This window comes from Rhipicephalus microplus, chromosome 7 (genome assembly GCF_043290135.1).
Source record: "Rhipicephalus microplus isolate Deutch F79 chromosome 7, USDA_Rmic, whole genome shotgun sequence".
NCBI classification, from domain to species: domain Eukaryota; kingdom Metazoa; phylum Arthropoda; class Arachnida; order Ixodida; family Ixodidae; genus Rhipicephalus; species Rhipicephalus microplus.
The window spans coordinates 86066634-86082854 of record NC_134706.1 but is presented as its reverse complement, the minus strand read 5'-3'; the positions used below and the strand labels follow the sequence as shown (position 1 = coordinate 86082854).

General features: G+C 47.4%; 1 protein-coding gene across 2 annotated transcripts in view; it reads right to left on the bottom strand.

Moving 5' to 3' along the window:
* Nucleotides 1–15191, bottom strand: part of Helz (Helicase with zinc finger) — a 126820-nt gene extending 111629 nt beyond the window's left edge. The window contains exons 1-3 of one of the 2 annotated variants that reach the window (XM_037431398.2): nucleotides 14857–15191; nucleotides 13837–13955; nucleotides 8271–8457 (exon numbers count right to left, since the gene is read on the bottom strand). In XM_037431398.2, coding sequence (XP_037287295.2) covers nucleotides 8271–8457; nucleotides 13837–13846 — 197 coding nt within the window. In that variant the 5' untranslated portion in view covers nucleotides 13847–13955; nucleotides 14857–15191. Of the gene's footprint in view, nucleotides 1–8270; nucleotides 8458–13836 lie in introns of both variants that reach the window. The other variant, XM_037431399.2, reaches the window with a different exon arrangement.
* Nucleotides 15192–16221: the final 1030 nt, after the last annotated feature.

Sequence of the window (16221 nt, the reverse complement as noted above, 5' to 3'; positions counted from 1 at the left end):
TTGGGACACCTTGTCAGCAGTGAAGGTGTACGGCCTGACCCAGACAAAATAGCCGCTGTTGCAAGTTTTCCTACGCCATCAGACAGGAAGGCAGTGCGGCGATTTTTAGGCCTGTGCGCCTATTATGGACAGAAACAGCGACTACACGCGGTATTTCAAGTGATACGATCGGTTGGACTATCACTTAAGCCAGAAAAATGTCACTTTGGCTTTGTTGCGAAAGACGGGGACGCCAACACGGTCCCGAAGGCGCCACTGCTTTCAACTACGCCGGGAAGGTCACCAGCCGTTTGGTAGCGTATGTTTCTCAGCTCGCGACTGCTTCTGCGCAGAGCTGATAAGACGAGCGGACGAGACGACGGTGAGTTAAACAAGGTTTATGTACAGCATATATACAGAGGCGTTACAATTTCGGCACTGGGGCCGACAGAGACTCGAAGAGCCGAGCTCTCCTCTCTAACACATAGGTCAACTTTTCGCCTAAGACCGCCGACTCACACACATGTCGGCTCTCCGACATGGGGACTCCTCTCTCATAGGACCGCCGATCGCGACGCGCCGCAGGGCTTCTTTTATTTGCACCGGGTCCAACCAAAATGTCCAATCAAAAGCGCCGCTGGTCGTCAGGGCAGATTCCTCCAATGGGGTCGTCGCGCCATGCGTCAGACCACCAGACACGAGGACGCCGGCTCGCTGTCACGTGCGCCGCTGACTCAATGCACGTGGGCCAGAGAGGCGCCGCGCGTGTTCCCGCCGTTGAGTTGTTCGCGTCAGGCGGACTGCGGGCTAGCCTTGACCCAGATTGCCTTTTTCAGAGGCACGGACGTTTGACGGGGACTCGCTGGCATAACAGCACCCCCGCCGCCAGACAATGCACCGGAAGGACGAGCTGCTTCCACGGGGCTCGGATGTCAGGTGCGCTCGTTCGCCAGGTCCCTCCAGGTTCGCCTCCAGGGCCATGGGGAGAATACAGCTCCAGACTGTTCCAGGAACACATCCCATTCTTGACGACGGATCCCAGCTCCACTGGCTTGTCGCCACAACTCTCCGGCCAGCTTCGCTCGTCTCTTCTGACCACCTTCGGTTTCAGCACTTGTCGATGGTTCTGCAACTTGCTAAGAACGGTTCGACAACAGACAACACACGACACACGCAAGTGCCTTCGGTCACCCGACAGAACACCAGACAAAGTATAGTACAACATATACCTATCTACGTGTCTATCGGATTTTTGTTCCCTCTACATCAAGAGGCACATGTGGGACAAAAGACCCTTAAAATGAGAACTCAATTTTTCTTTTTCACGTACAACAACGTAACGAATTAGAATACCACAAAGTTGGCCCCTTGAGATCACTCTGAACGAAAGCGCTCAGCCCAGGTCGTGATGAGGTCAAAATTTTGCCCCGAATCACCAGCCAGAAACCGAAAGGTTGAGAAGGTACTAGCTAGAACGCACTGCTCAATGCACCTCTATTAGCGTTTAGCTTTCCCCCCCCCCCTCTTTCTTTCTTTTTTTTTTTTTTTTGCGAACGTCAAAGTTGCGCTGTGGAGCAACGTGCTCCACCTCAGTAACCGGCCACTTTTAGGCGACGATACCTATGCGGCACCAAGAGCGGCTCACACTTTCGACGTTGCACAGGGGAACAACGATACGGCTTGCTACGGATTGACTCCTCACCGCTTAACTCGATATCGTGTTCGATCACCCTCGTGTTTCCGGGGCGGTCCGAAAACACGTCTTCAAACTCGGAACCAATCTTTCTCAGGTCCTCTTTCTCAGGTCCTTCTTCACTGAAGCTAGGCTCTAGGTTTATCTGCTCCCGGATTACTTTCGATCCCCCTTCAATTACCTCACTAGAACTCAAAATCTCTGCTTCCTCTTCCTCTGAAGCATTCAACAACAGATTTACGACCGCTTGATGTTGAACGTATGGTTTCATCAAGTTGTAAATTTTGTCCGGCCGCCTTCCTAATTTCACTTCATAATTTGAATCGCAAGGCTTCGATAATACTGTGGCGGGCCCTTCCCAATCAACCTCAAGCTTGTTCCTCTTGGACGGCTGCAGCAGCATTACCTGATTATCAACTTCAAAAGCACGCTTCTTCCCCGATTCCTCGTAGTGCTCCTTCGACAGCACTTTTGCAGCGTTTTTCTGGCTTTCCACTAGCGCTTCAATTTGGCTTTCCACTAGCGCTTCAATCTGGCTTTCCACTAGCGTTTCAACCTGGCTTTCCACTAGCGCTTCAATCGAGAGATCCTCACGCTGCTCTCGAATGAGCGTCTCTCGATCAACTCTCGGCAGCTCGCTCAAACTTTCCGCTACAGGCGAGAGCGTTGCAACCCCCTCGCTCTGACTCAATGGCGCCATGTCGTCTCCCCTTTCTACGGAAACCACGCCGGTCGGTTCGGCGACGGGCCGCTCGCGTGACTGCTCACATGACTCATGCGGAAACTTTCCTTTCTGGGGTTCCGTCGACCCGCCGACAAGGTCACTTGAGAGTTCACCGCATTGAACCAGATCAAGCTGCCGCGATAGCTTCCGCGCTTGCGATCGCGTGAGAGCCATGCACGCTAAGTTGGGGAAGAACGATTTGCCCTGCTCTTTGAGAAGCTGCTCCGAGTTGTTGGAGAAAAGATAAGGAAAACGATCATTTAGCGCGGCAGACACAGCCGCTTCGGTGCGAAGCTCACCGAACGGGCCTTCAATGACAACCGTGGCGATTGGTAAGCGCACACTCTGCTCCTCGGCGACTTGCCTGATCCACGCGCATTCTCCTGTGAAGTCATCCGGAGACACCAATGAAGGGTGGACAACGTCCATGGTTGCCGCTGAGTCTCTAAGTGCTCGGCACGTTTTCTCATTGACCCTAATTTCTTGGAGATACGGCTCCAACAACCGAATGTTTTTTTCTGATTCTCGGATCGTTGCGAAGGCAAACTTTTCCTGACAGTTTCTCGCGATGTGCCCTTCCTTTTTACAGTTGTAGCAGATTAGCGGCTTCCGTTTGTTTTCCGATTCAAATGCCTGTGTGGTAGAAGCCTCACTCGAATTCTCCGCTTCTGTTTGCCCTTCCCCTACACTGTCCTTCGTAAGAGACGGGTCCTTCTTGAAATTACGGTGCGGAGCGGGTTTCCGTTGATCAGGTTTCCTTGAAAAGCCCTCTTTCCTTTCATCCTTTTCAACGCGCACTGCCCTGCTATGCAACTTTCGGCGAGTATAATACTCCTCAGCTAACTCAGCTGCCTTGTTTAACCGTACTTCCCCAAGTCTGTCCTGCAGCCAAAGTTTGACATCCTCCTCGATGCAGTGGTAGAATTGCTCCAATGCAACGCATTCCACCACTTTATCGCGCTCGTCATACACACCTTCGCCCTTGAGCCATTCAATTAAATCGGCCTTAAGACGAAACGCGAAGTCAACGTGTGACTCATTCCCCTTTTCAGCATACCGGAACCTTTGCCTGAAAGCCTCGGGTGACAACTTATAACGTCTCAAGAGCACTTCCTTAACCTCGTCATAGCTCTCAAACGCTTCCCTAGACAAGCAAGTTATCGCGTCGGACACTTCGCCGGGAAGAAGAGCTAACAGGTTCTGCGCCCAAAGAGACCGCTCCAAAGCGTTTCGCTCACAGACGTGTTCAAACTTGACGAGATACTTCGCCATGTCCTCGCCTACTACGAACGGTGGCAGTTGGTCCCGAATTCTAAAACCGCTGACCTGAATCGTCGGAGAAGCTACGCTAGGCGCCTGCGAACACTGTAGAATTGCCAATTCTATTCGTTTCAACTCGAGGCGCTCCTGTCTCTCGGCTACCTCACGTTCACGAACTTCTCGCATTTCGGCCTCCTCGCGGCGTGCTTTGATATCCGCCCAGGCCTCATCGACTTCCTCAGCCGACACTCCCTCATCCTTCATGATCTCAAGGATCGCTTGCTTTCGTTTCGCACGGCCCAAAGTAATGCCGAGTTCCTCACAAATTTCGATGAGTTCCTTCACTTTAAGGTTCTCCATCGTTCACACTAGCCTCTTGCTGTTTGCCCCTGTTAAGAATCTACTTGCCGTACCTACTATAAGTCTACTAGCAAGACGCGCAAGCAATTTTTTCCCACTCCCGTGTTTACCCCCTCTGCATTAACTTTGGTTTCAAAGCGCTTCGACTTGGCTTGAAACGATCAAAGCTCCCTTCAATGCTTCACACAGCCCTTCTCTAAACTACTACAACCTGAGCTAGAGTAGTCTGGTGAACTGAGGGGAAAACATCAGGCACTCACCGCATCGATGTCGCTGACGCCGGCCGATCCCGCAGCTGCCAACCACTGTTGCGAACGACGGACCGATCCCACCGCTGCCACCACTGTTGCGAACGACGGACCGATCCCGCCGAAGCCACCACTGTTGCGAAAGACGGCGACGCCGACACGGCCCCGAAGGCGCCACTGCTTTCAACTCCGCCGGGAAGGTCACCAGCCGTTTGGTAGCGTATGTTTCTCAGCCCGCGACTGCTTCTGCGCAGAGCTGATAAGACGAGCGGACGAGACGACGGTGAGTTAAACAAGGTTTATGTACAGCATATATACAGAGGCGTTACAATTTCGGCACTGGGGCCGACAGAGACTCGAAGAGCCGAGCTCTCCTCTCTAACACATAGGTCAGCTTTTCGCCTAAGACCGCTGACTTACACACATGTCGGCTCTCCGACATGGGGACTCCTCTCTCATAGGACCGCCGATCGCGACGCGCCGCAGGGCTTCTTTTATTTGCACCGGGTCCAACCAAAATGTCCAATCAGAAGCGCCGCTGGTCGTCAGGGCAGATTCCTCCAATGGGGTCGTCGCGCCATGCGTCAGACCACCAGACACGAGGACGCCGGCTCGCTGTCACGTGCGCCGCTGACTCAATGCACGTGGGCCAGAGAGGCACCGCGCGTGTTCCCGCCGTTGAGTTGTTCGCGTCAGGCGGACTGCGGGCTGGCCTTGACCCAGATTGCCTTTTTCAGAGGCACGGACGTTTGACGGGGACTCGCTGGCATAACAGCTTCCTAGAGCTTCTCTTTTTGGGACACCTTGTCAGCAGTGAAGGTGTACGGCCTGACCCAGACAAAATAGCCGCTGTTGCAAGTTTTCCTACGCCATCAGACAGGAAGGCAGTGCGGCGATTTTTAGGCCTGTGCGCCTATTACCGACGCTTCATTGAGAATTTTTCGCGCATTGCATCACCTTTAACACAACTCGCCCGAGAAGACGTCACGTTTGTGTGGGGTGAAGAGCAGCAGGAACCGTTCCACGAGCTGCGAGAACGTCTTCAAAGCCTGCCAGTTCTCGGTCACTTCGACGATGACGTTCCGACAGCGGTTCACACCGGCGCCAGCAATGTCGGCTTAGGCGCTGTGCTCGTTCAGTGGCAAGATGGCGCCGAACGAGTAATTGCTTATGCAAGTCGGACTCTCTCCCGTACAGAGGAGAATTACTCTACCACTGAAAAAGAGTGTCTTGCGGTGGTGTGGGCGGTCATGAAGTTTCGTCCATATTTGTATGGCCGCCCGTTTAAAGTCATCAGCGATGACCACTCGCTTTGTTGGTTGATGAACATAAAGGACCCGTCAGGACGATTGGCGCGCTGGAACCTCAAGCTTCAAGAATTCGATATGACTATAGTTTATAAATCCGGAAAGCGACATACAGACGCCGATTGCCTTTGTTGATTGGCAACCGCTCAACAGCACGTTCGGACTTGTCTTGAGTGCCAACGTAGGAAAGTGCCAGCTGTCAAACCAGCAGGGCTCTTCCATCCAATTGATGTACCGAAAACTCCATTCGCTCAAGTCGAAATGGATCTTCTAGGACCATTTCCAACTTCGGCTGCTTGTCCCAAATGGATAATTGTAGCCACAGACTATCTTACTCGCTACGCCGAAACCAAGGCTTTGGAGCGAGGCACAGCAAGTGAAGCAGCCCAGTTTTTCACTGAGAATATAGTCCTGAGGCATGGCGCTCTATCTGTAGTAATAACTGAGAGAGGAAAAGCGTTCACAGCTGAGCTATTACGCACAGTTTTAAATCTAAGTGGGACATCTCACCGGCACACAACGGCATACCATCCACAAGCAAATGGTCTGACGAAACGGACGAACAAAACACTCGCGGATATGCTTTGCATGTACCTCGATGTGGAACATAAAAACTGGGACGAGATACTGCTTTACGTCACTTTCGCTTACAATACGGCACAGCAAGAGTCAACACGCATGACACCATTTCGTCTTCTCTATGGCCGTGACGTCACAACCATGCTCGACGCTATGTTGCCGCATGAAAGTGGAAAGTGATGACGTTGACACCAGTGCAGACTACATAACTCAGCTTGCTGAAGAAGCCCGCCAACTTGCCCGCGTACGTATTGGTCGCCACCAGGAGTATGACACAAGGCGCTACAATCTTCGTCACCGACCTGTCTCCTAAGAACCAGGACAGAAAGTTTGGATCTGGACTCCAGTTCGCCGTCGTGGCCTCTCGGAGCAACTCTTGGGACGATACTTTGGGCCGTATAAAGTCCTCCGTCGTCCCAGTGATGTTAACTATGAGGTGATTCCCGACAATCCCCATTGTTTAAGACGTCAAAGACATGCACCAGAAGTTGTGCACGTGGTTCGGATGAAACCTTATTTGTCCGAATGAACCCGTGGTCTGCCAGTGACTACAAACCCTTCCGCCATGATGATGAAGCATCGGGACGATGCCTTCTTACGAGGAAGGTTAATGTCACGGTTATTAGCCGTACACACAAAAGGATGAAGAAGCCAGCATCATGAGCGGCAGTCTCTGGCGTTTTTCGAGGAAGACGACGTTGCGCGTCTGCTCTTGCGCTTTGTTTTTGTATGTGAATAGAACCTTTGTTTTTAACGTTGAAAGGAAGCCTTGTGTCCTGCTCTTTGCACGTTGTGACAATATTCTTCTTGGATTTTAGCGAAGCAAGGCACTTCTAACCAACAGTGCATTCAAGAAACTGAACATTGCAAAATACTGAAACTATTATGACCCCAGAGCCTTTCCATGATGGAAAATCGTTGGTACAACATCAAAAGCCACTTTCTCAAAATGATTTTTCTTGTTTCCTACTTCCGATGATTTCTTAGCAACTGCTGGGTCTGTGTCCATTCTATCTTTTGTTCTATATTCCTTGATGTACAGTGCCACATAGAGTTTTCTAAAATTAACTAGAGGGGACTCTGGCGCTGCGATCTTTCAGCAACCATGGGAAGGATAGATAGTACACGGATTTGCCTAGTCTTTGTACTTGTGGAAGGTGAAACACACTTGTGGCTTCGTTTACTGCTGTGCTTCGGTTTTGTTCTGAAGGAAAGAACAACCCTTTTGAAATTCGTGACCAGATTTGGAATGGTGAGCCTAAGATGGTGAAGCGCAACAGCTGATCATTTGCTAATTTTTGTTTTGTGAAAAAACAGTTTCGAGCCACAGCAACAAGCACGAAGCCAGAAGTATGGAGATTAGACAAATCCGTATATTACTCATCATTTACATGCTCGCTGAAGCGCCGTGCGTTGCAGCTCTCATAGACACTAGCGCCAGAGTTCCCTCTAGTGTATATTTCTGAAACTCTATGCTGTGCCGGGCATGACATTATTGTTTTCTCATTGTGGCCTTTTAATAATTAGCCATTTGACATGTCGCACACAGCCTCGACACCTGATGCATACACACATCATGAAAAATGAGAACTGAAAAGAAAAATTGTGCTGCAAATAAAAAAAAATCTATGAATGACATGTCCTCAATCAGACATCTTAGACTAAATAGCACTTTCGACGAGTTTTCAATCATGCTCTTTAAGCGAGTCAGACGAGCAAAAAGACCAGGAGAACAAATATATTGCACATTATATAGTTGTAGTAAAAATTTTTCATAAAATTTATCAGTAGCATTTGAAAAACATTTCAAACAAGTGCCCCAATTTTTATCAAAATCTAAGAAGAAAAAGTTGGTACCAAAAGCCATGCCCCCCCTTGACTTTGATTCCTCAGGATTTTTAATGTGCACTTATCGGTCTCTTTCCGCACTTCGATTGCGCTAAAATGTGCCCACTAGGGTCATGAAGCAAACAAACGCCCTCAAGCAGCTCAAATGCTTAGCAACTAGGCTACCATTTTAAGGTTGTAATGCAAGAACTGTGAAACTTCATCGAAGATTATCACTGCCTAATAAATGAAAACCAAAGTGTGTCACAAAAATAAGCTGGGACGCCACTCACTTCTGACAAATCGAGAGTTCGTCGGCTGGGATGCCGCGTGGCGGTGGCCGGTGCTTCCACGTGCGGCCGCCATCGGACACAAGCACCGCCCGGTGCTCGAGCGAGTTACAGTGGTCCCGAAACTCTTTCTCCCCATTCAAGCTGACCCCACAGAACTCGCAAGTGAAGTCCAACTGATCTGCATCAGCTGCAACAGGAAGAATGAGTCAGTGAAAGGGTGCAGCGCATCTACGCAGCACAACCAGTTTAACGACCCGCAAATCTGTCTCTTCTATGGGATGTCTGATGGCACATTCAGGAGGTCGTTCGAGAGCATGATTTGAATAGGCACGAATTCGACAGCTTTGAAGCTCTGCAATAATAACAAGTAGGCGTGAAGGTCGTATTCCTCCTTCCTGATCATGTCTTGGAATGCTTATTTTAGTAGTGTCAGCGGTGATTGGGGCTGCATAGCCAGATCGAGAACGCTGTGCTTGCAAAATCGGACAAGACTATGCAAGGCGTGACGCATGTGCCAGATCTTTGTTCCGTGGCCACAACGAAAGAAAATGAGCTTTGCAGCAAAAGGTGGAAATAAATTTGTCCAAATTGAGCGGCGTATATACAAGAACCACGAGCAGCATCAATGAAAAAAAAAAAAACTACCATCTGTGTTCTCCATGTAATGAGCTTTTATTTTAAATTCAAACAGTTTTATTTTAAATTCAAATTAATCAATCTCTTCTTATTAATAACCACCCAGTCACTCTCTGACAGTTAGAGCGCTTAGTTATACTTTTAACGGGATAGCGTTAGAGAGCTCGTTTGCAGAAATTTCGCTGTCGGCGTCGTTGGTCGTGAGTGAAAATCATCATCTTATGCGTGACCGAAAAATCTAGAACGATACAAATAAAACAAATAAATGATAATAAAAACCTGGAGCAAAGTGGGGACAGAACAAGGGTTGTTGGGGTCCTAGTCGGAATCGAACCCGGGTTGTCTGCGTGGCAAGCGAATGTTCTACCACACAACCACGCCTCTGCTTGTGAAGACAGTGAAAAGAACTCTCTGCTAGGAAACGCAGTGATAGTAGCTTTCATGCTTCACGAACACACACAACCTGTATACATGCTTCACAATGCAAAATGAAATGGCCAAGTGTCCATTGCGAACGGGCTTCAGAATATCTGATTATCATAATGGCTCCATGGTTGAAAGCCAGTGCCCCACTACAAAAGCACGCACGCTACTGTGCCTATTCCCTTAAGGCCATGTATTGCGGGTTCATAGCAAACTCGAAAAGATGCACCAAGTGTTCGAAATATGCACTAGGAACAGGATATCGCTATCGCGTTCAACTCCTAAAGACGAAGCTAAGGGTCCCCTAATTTTTACATAAATTTTCAAGAACCCTTGGAATGCTCTGACATAACCACCCAAATGCACTATAAGCGAATGGCACAGTCACACAGGAGGCAAGCTGTTTCTACCAGCAAACAACATATTTCTTGTGCGACCAAAGTATCATCATCATCAGCCTGACTAGCCCACTGCAGGACAAAGGCCTCTTCCCTGTTCCGCCAGTCAACTCGGTTCTGTGCTTGCTGCTGCCACTTTACACCAGCAAGCTTCCTAATCTCATCTGCTCACCTAAATTTGTCTCCCCCCTCACCCACTTGCTTTCTCTTGCAATCTAGTCTGTGAACCTTGATGACCAGTGGTTATCCTGCCTTCACCCCACGTGCCCTGCTCACGACCATTTATTCTTGTTGACTTCAACTATGATGTCATGTCCTTAATACCCACTTGTTCCCTGTTACACTCTGCTCTTTTCTTGTCCCTTAGGGTTACACCTTTCATTTCCCTCTCCATTGCTCGCTGCATCCTCCTCAGCTTAAGCTGAACCCTCTTTGTAAGCCTCCAGGTTTCTGCTCCGTAGGTAAGTACTGGCAAGATGCAGCTGTTATACATGTTCTTCTTGAGGGATAGTGGCAATCTACCATTCATGATTTTAGACTAGCTTGCCAAATGTGCTCCGCCTCATGTTTATTGTTCTATCTACTTCTATCTCGTGGTTCGGCTCCACAGTTACTACCTGTCCCAAGTAGACGTCCTCTTTTACAACTTCGAGTGCACTGCTACCTATCTTGAAGCGCTATTCTCTTCCGAGGTTGTTGTACATCCCTTTCGTTATCTGTACATTACATTTAAGACCTACTTTCTGCTCTCTTTGTCTAATTCGGTAATCATGAGTTGCAATTCATCACCTGAGTTACTCAGAAGGCAATGTCTGTGGACTTTTTTCCAAAATGTTAGTATATACTTCCTCGATGCCCTGATTCCAGTGTCTGCATGACTGTTGATATCTCTACGGAATCAAATATGTTTTCGTAATCTGTAAAGGCTATGTATAGTGGTTGGGTGTATTCTGAGCATTTCTCTATCTAGATCCCTATTGGTATTATGAATGTCGTCAATTGTTGAGTAGCCTGTATAAAATCCTGCTTGATCCTTTGGTTGATTGTTTTATTCTATTAGCATTTACTTTTGCAAATACTTTGTGTAAGACGAATAGCAAGCTGATTGGCCTAAAATTCAAGTTCTTGAAGACCAAAGTATTACCCCGGCTAAATAGGGCCAGTTGCTACGTGCCCTCAGAATGAAATTGTGCGCATAAAAGCAATAACTGCAGAGGAAATGCACCAAATTTATAATGGTCACAAAATAAACAATTTGCTCTAAACATGTTCACAGTTAAATAAGCATTGTTGCATGGATCACTAGCTCAATCTATGCCCAATGCAAGACAAATGTACCTTCCTTGGATCAACCTGTACTGCATTCGCACAAAGAAAGTTATACCTATAAAACATTCGCACAAAAAAGCTATAGCTATTAATCTAATCCCATATCATCGTCAAGAATGTTCCCATATTCACAAAACCCACTCGACGTTACGTTGGTTACTCATTCTATCCATTGCATGGCCTGACCAATACCTCTTTTTTTCATCTGAATCTCATCTTGAACACCGCATGAACGCACTTGGACTGGGTTCTGTGTTTTCTCTCTATTCCTTAAGGCTGCGCATGACATCTTCCTTTTAATTATCAACAATGCAATCCTTAAGCTTCCCGTTAATGCTGCCTTTAAGTACAATTGAGTCACTGGCAACTCGTGGTGAAGCCACACGTATATCAACATCCGCCCACCTCTCGTCCATCTATCTAGTCGCTTACATCTAGATGCTTTTGTGATTTTCCCCTCACCGCCTTAACTTGGCTAGAACAAAAAAAAAAGAATTAGGGGGCCTCCAAGCTTCACTATTAAGAGTTGAAGGCGAAAGTGATGTTCTGTTCCTAGAGCATACTTTAAACACTTAGTGCATGAAACCTTTTCAAACTTGCTATGCACCCACTACGCGGCCTTAAAAGGAAATAGGTGCAGTAGCATGTGTGCCTTTCGTTGTGGGCGACCGACTTTAAACCACAAAGCCAATGTGATAATCACATGTTCTGATGCCCGCTGGCAATGGGCGCTTATACCACGCATTTCTACAGGACGCGAGTATTTGTAAAACATGAAAGTCAGTTTCACTGCATTTTCAAGCAGAGGAAGTTATTTTCACTGCATTCACAAACAGATGCGTGGCCGTGCGGTAGAACATCAGCTTGCCAAGCAAACGACCCGGGTACGATCCCCATTCGGATCCAAACAACCAGAGTGCAATACCCACTCTGACCCAGGATTTTTTTATCATTAATTTTATTTGCATCATTCTCAATTTTTTGGTCATGCATAAGATGATGACTTTTTGCTCTCAACCAACAACGCCGACACCGGAATTTCTGTGAAACGAGCTCTTTAACGCTGTCGCGTTAAAATTTGCATTGGAGGGTAAGATGGTTTGGCGAATATGACACGCTGGTCAAGACATGAATTAGGTCCAAATACCATCGCGTGCGTCGTCAGACACTTACCTGCCACCAGACAGTGGCACATACTTGTGGGCGGGTATGTGTCACAGGTGATTTGACATTTGTATCTACCTAAATATCTACCTAAAAACGATGAGAACAGACGTGGGCAATTTTAACGAATGAACATTACGAAAAAGCTGACAACAGCAGCGTTGAACCAACGAATGCAAAAAAAATAAATGTCAGGGTCCCAGCAGGAATCGAACCCTAGCATTCTGTGCAGCGATCAAGTATTCTACCACAAAGGCACGCCAGGTTTCGGAAATACTCCTCAAATAGACCCAAGTGTTCGTGAAACGTCAACTGTGGTTGCAGTGCTGGCTATCCAATTCTATTAACATTACATCTGCAACTGTTCAACATATGTTTGTGCATAAAATATTTGTACATATCTTTAGCGTCATTTCATGGCGTGTCACTCAATAAACAATTTGCAACACGGTCCTCTTCCCTAGCTAATCCTTATCCACAGATTGTCTCTTATTTTCCTTTGCACCCTATAAAAGGAAATGACAATCTCCATTTCCTGTTGTTCATATCACAACACATTTCACAATTTATCTGATCAAGTGTGAATGTTATGAGGCATGAAAAAATCAAGGCTGTGATAACACCACAATCTGACATGCCTCAATCACTATTGACATTGATAGAACATAATGAGGCGTCACATAAGCATGACGAGGACACCGGCTATTGTATTAGCTGACCTTTCAAAGATAAGTTCATTCTTTCACTATTATAACTAACTGGGCATATGCTTTATGTAGCCATTCACTCATGCTCTGCAAATTCTACCAGTGGTGCGCTTGTGACAAATGCGTGTGAATTGTGACAAACCGTAAAGAGAATGTGTCAAATTCCAAGCAATTTACAACAAGGCTCCGGTCATCTTGTTGCTAAGCAGCGGTACTGTTTCTCTGCATAAATCGGGGTGAGCCGCGATAACCACGGAGTCAATTAAACGTGCGCTCACTACACAGCCAATCACTGTGTAACTTGGGGTTGAATAAATGACTGAATGTGCATGCAGATGGTAACCACTGACTGCGAGCATCACGAGGTATTCAAGATTTATTTAGTGCTGTCATTAGCAGCACGTCGAACACCACCACCAAGCATGGTATAGTGCCTACCAAAGCAGCAGTTTTTAACGCTACTAAATATACATGTTTAGCAAACATGCATGGAGTATGAAAGGGTTGGATTTATACAAAGCTCAATATCTACTGTTTCTTCAGGGCCATCAATAGGTGTGGAAGGCAAAAAGAAATGCACACAAATGTGTATACAGCACCTAACGGGGGTTCACATCATTATAGCAGGCTAATTGATAAGATGCCAATGTCCATAACGTGCAGTAAATATGATTATTAAGGCTCAGTACTTACTCGCTGCTAGAGCATTACGTGTAAAGCTCAATAATCACGCAGCATATCTGTAACACTTAGTACAGCTTGTGTGTCGGCTAATGCACTGAACCAAGCGGCAGCATTGGAAATATACTGAAAAGCTTCTCCTGTAAAGCATTCGAAATGACATACTCACGGTGCTATATTTATGCATGGAACGAACTAGTACTGATCCGCGACTTCAGGAACACTTACCCCAAGACATGTTCGTGATGTGCGAAGGCTTCTCTTGCCTGGACTACAGGAGCCAAAGGATATGATCATAGCCTGCTACGCAGGGCTGTATTGCCGCGCCATGTGGTACCCCTACGGCACTGTGGAGGAAGAATATGCGCGGTACTTTACTTTTCGGACACAGTTCGGTGATCAACCACACATCGGTGTGAACAATGAGGGAGAAAACAATGAACAATTGCAGCGCTGCCGGGTTGCGATTTGAATAGTTCTGTGTTCAGCGCATGCTTCGTGCGCCGAGTGCATAACACAGATAAGAATGCGACTGACCCCGTTGTGCCACGCTAGAAACTTGGCTGTTAAAAGCGGAATCGGAAATCCGCGAGTAGTCGGGTGTCGTGCAGGTCGGCAAAATGTGCCCAGCAGAACACAGTCCGGCGTTTAAAACACGCGGTATTCTACTTTTTTTACGGCGTGCAGAACATCACCGCGGCCTCAGTCTACACATAGAAACGGCCCACGGATTTTCTCCATCGAATATTCCCAGTCCAAGCCAGCACAAGTTCGCATTTTCCCCCAGCATTCCGCAGGCAAGTCGTCAAATGACGTCGCGTTTATCATCCGATCTCAACTTGCTGTGTTTATTCTATAACACTGAGACAACACAAGCGCGAAAAAGTAAACGCGATTCCTCGCCCCGTACGTTAGCTAGTTAACGGACCCGCCGCCGCGTAAGAGGAACTTTTTCGCGCCAGAGTTGTGACAGCAGTTCTCGCCTGCACACGGCACTGACCGCCGGTTGAAACGGGATGGCCCGCGCGATCCTTCACTTGCACTGGCAACAGTAACAGTCAAAACAAGCTCCAATAAACAGAAAGTCTCCTTCGGCGGTCTGACAACCACGATTCCATTTCACAACAACGCATCGCTTCCAGCAACAGTCGGGCAATGCAATTCTGCAATGCGATGCCTCGCAAAAGGACGCAGTCGTTCCGGTAACACCGTCGCACGAGTGAAGCGCCAAGTCGTGTTCGAACTTACCTGAAAACCAGTCAAAGGCGAGCAACGTGTGTACGAACAATGCTTGCAAACATGCTCAGCGCGACAGCTGCTGGGTAAAGCTTATCTTCCAAAGCGGTGACTCATGTTGCAGCGGATTTTCGAGCCGGGAGATTGTTCTCCGTTGGATGTGACAGGCCGACGAGACAGCGCGCTGAGCGTAAACGGCAAACGGGGGTCCTGGAGACGCTCCGACTACCGTAATCACTGCGCTAACGGGAAGGTCAATAGACCAGCACGATTTCGTTGCCACACGCCACGAGCTGGCTGCAGTAACCGCAATCAACAAAGTGAACTAGAACTGGCTTCGACTGGCTTGGAGTGGCTTCAGCTCCGACTCGCAGCGTCCGTAACGCCGATGTCAACGTTCACATCGGCATCACGTTCTGGTAAACCTGCATGAATTTCCAGAAGTTTCTTTAGCTGAATTGAGTCAGACAGTATTATGCTTACCGAGGACGGCTCCCGGACCAGATGGGATTACGAGCTCTATGTTGAAACGTTTACTCCAGGCATCGCCTAATCTTTTGCTAGAACTAGTGAATTATTCGTTCGGGAACGCATGGATACCTCCAGAATGGAAACTTGCCAAAATTATATTGTTGCTAAAAAATGAAAATGATGCATACACGTTGGATAACATAAGGCCGATCGCATTGACATCAAACTTAGTGAAATTTGTTGAGAGAATTATCAATATACGAATTAATGAACTTATTACCATGAGGTCAAGTCCCTGTCAAATTGGGTTTAGGGCTGGTTGTTCAATTTGGGATGCCCACGTTGACTTAGAAAGTCGGCTTCAATTAGCTCGGCTATATAAAAAATGTGCAGCTTTAGTTACCTCAGACATCTTTAAAGCATATCATACCGTGGAGCACTGTATTTTGATAGATCGATTAGAATACCTTGATTTTCCATCATACATAGTAGCGTGGGTTCACAATTTTCTTGCAGACAGGAAATTTTATTGTTTTAAAGATGGGTTTTTATCATCTACTCATACCCAATCGAGGGGAGTACCGCAAGGCTCGGTGCTTTCCCTGGTGCTATTTAATTTACTAATGAGCCCCATTCCACGTAAACAGCTAGGATATAACAACTTATGTTTATGCAGACGATATCGCATTTTTTGCAATGGCAGATAACATTCAGACCTTATATGAACGGCTGCAAACTTACCTTAATATATTGGAGAGCTGGCTCGATGGCAACAGCTTTTCACTTAATCCGAGTAAATGTGCCCTCCTTGTTTCCCTGCTGCAATACCCTGCGAACATCTCTCTGTCTTACCATCATGAGGATATACCACAGGTGGAATCTGTTAAATACCTTGGAGTAATTTAT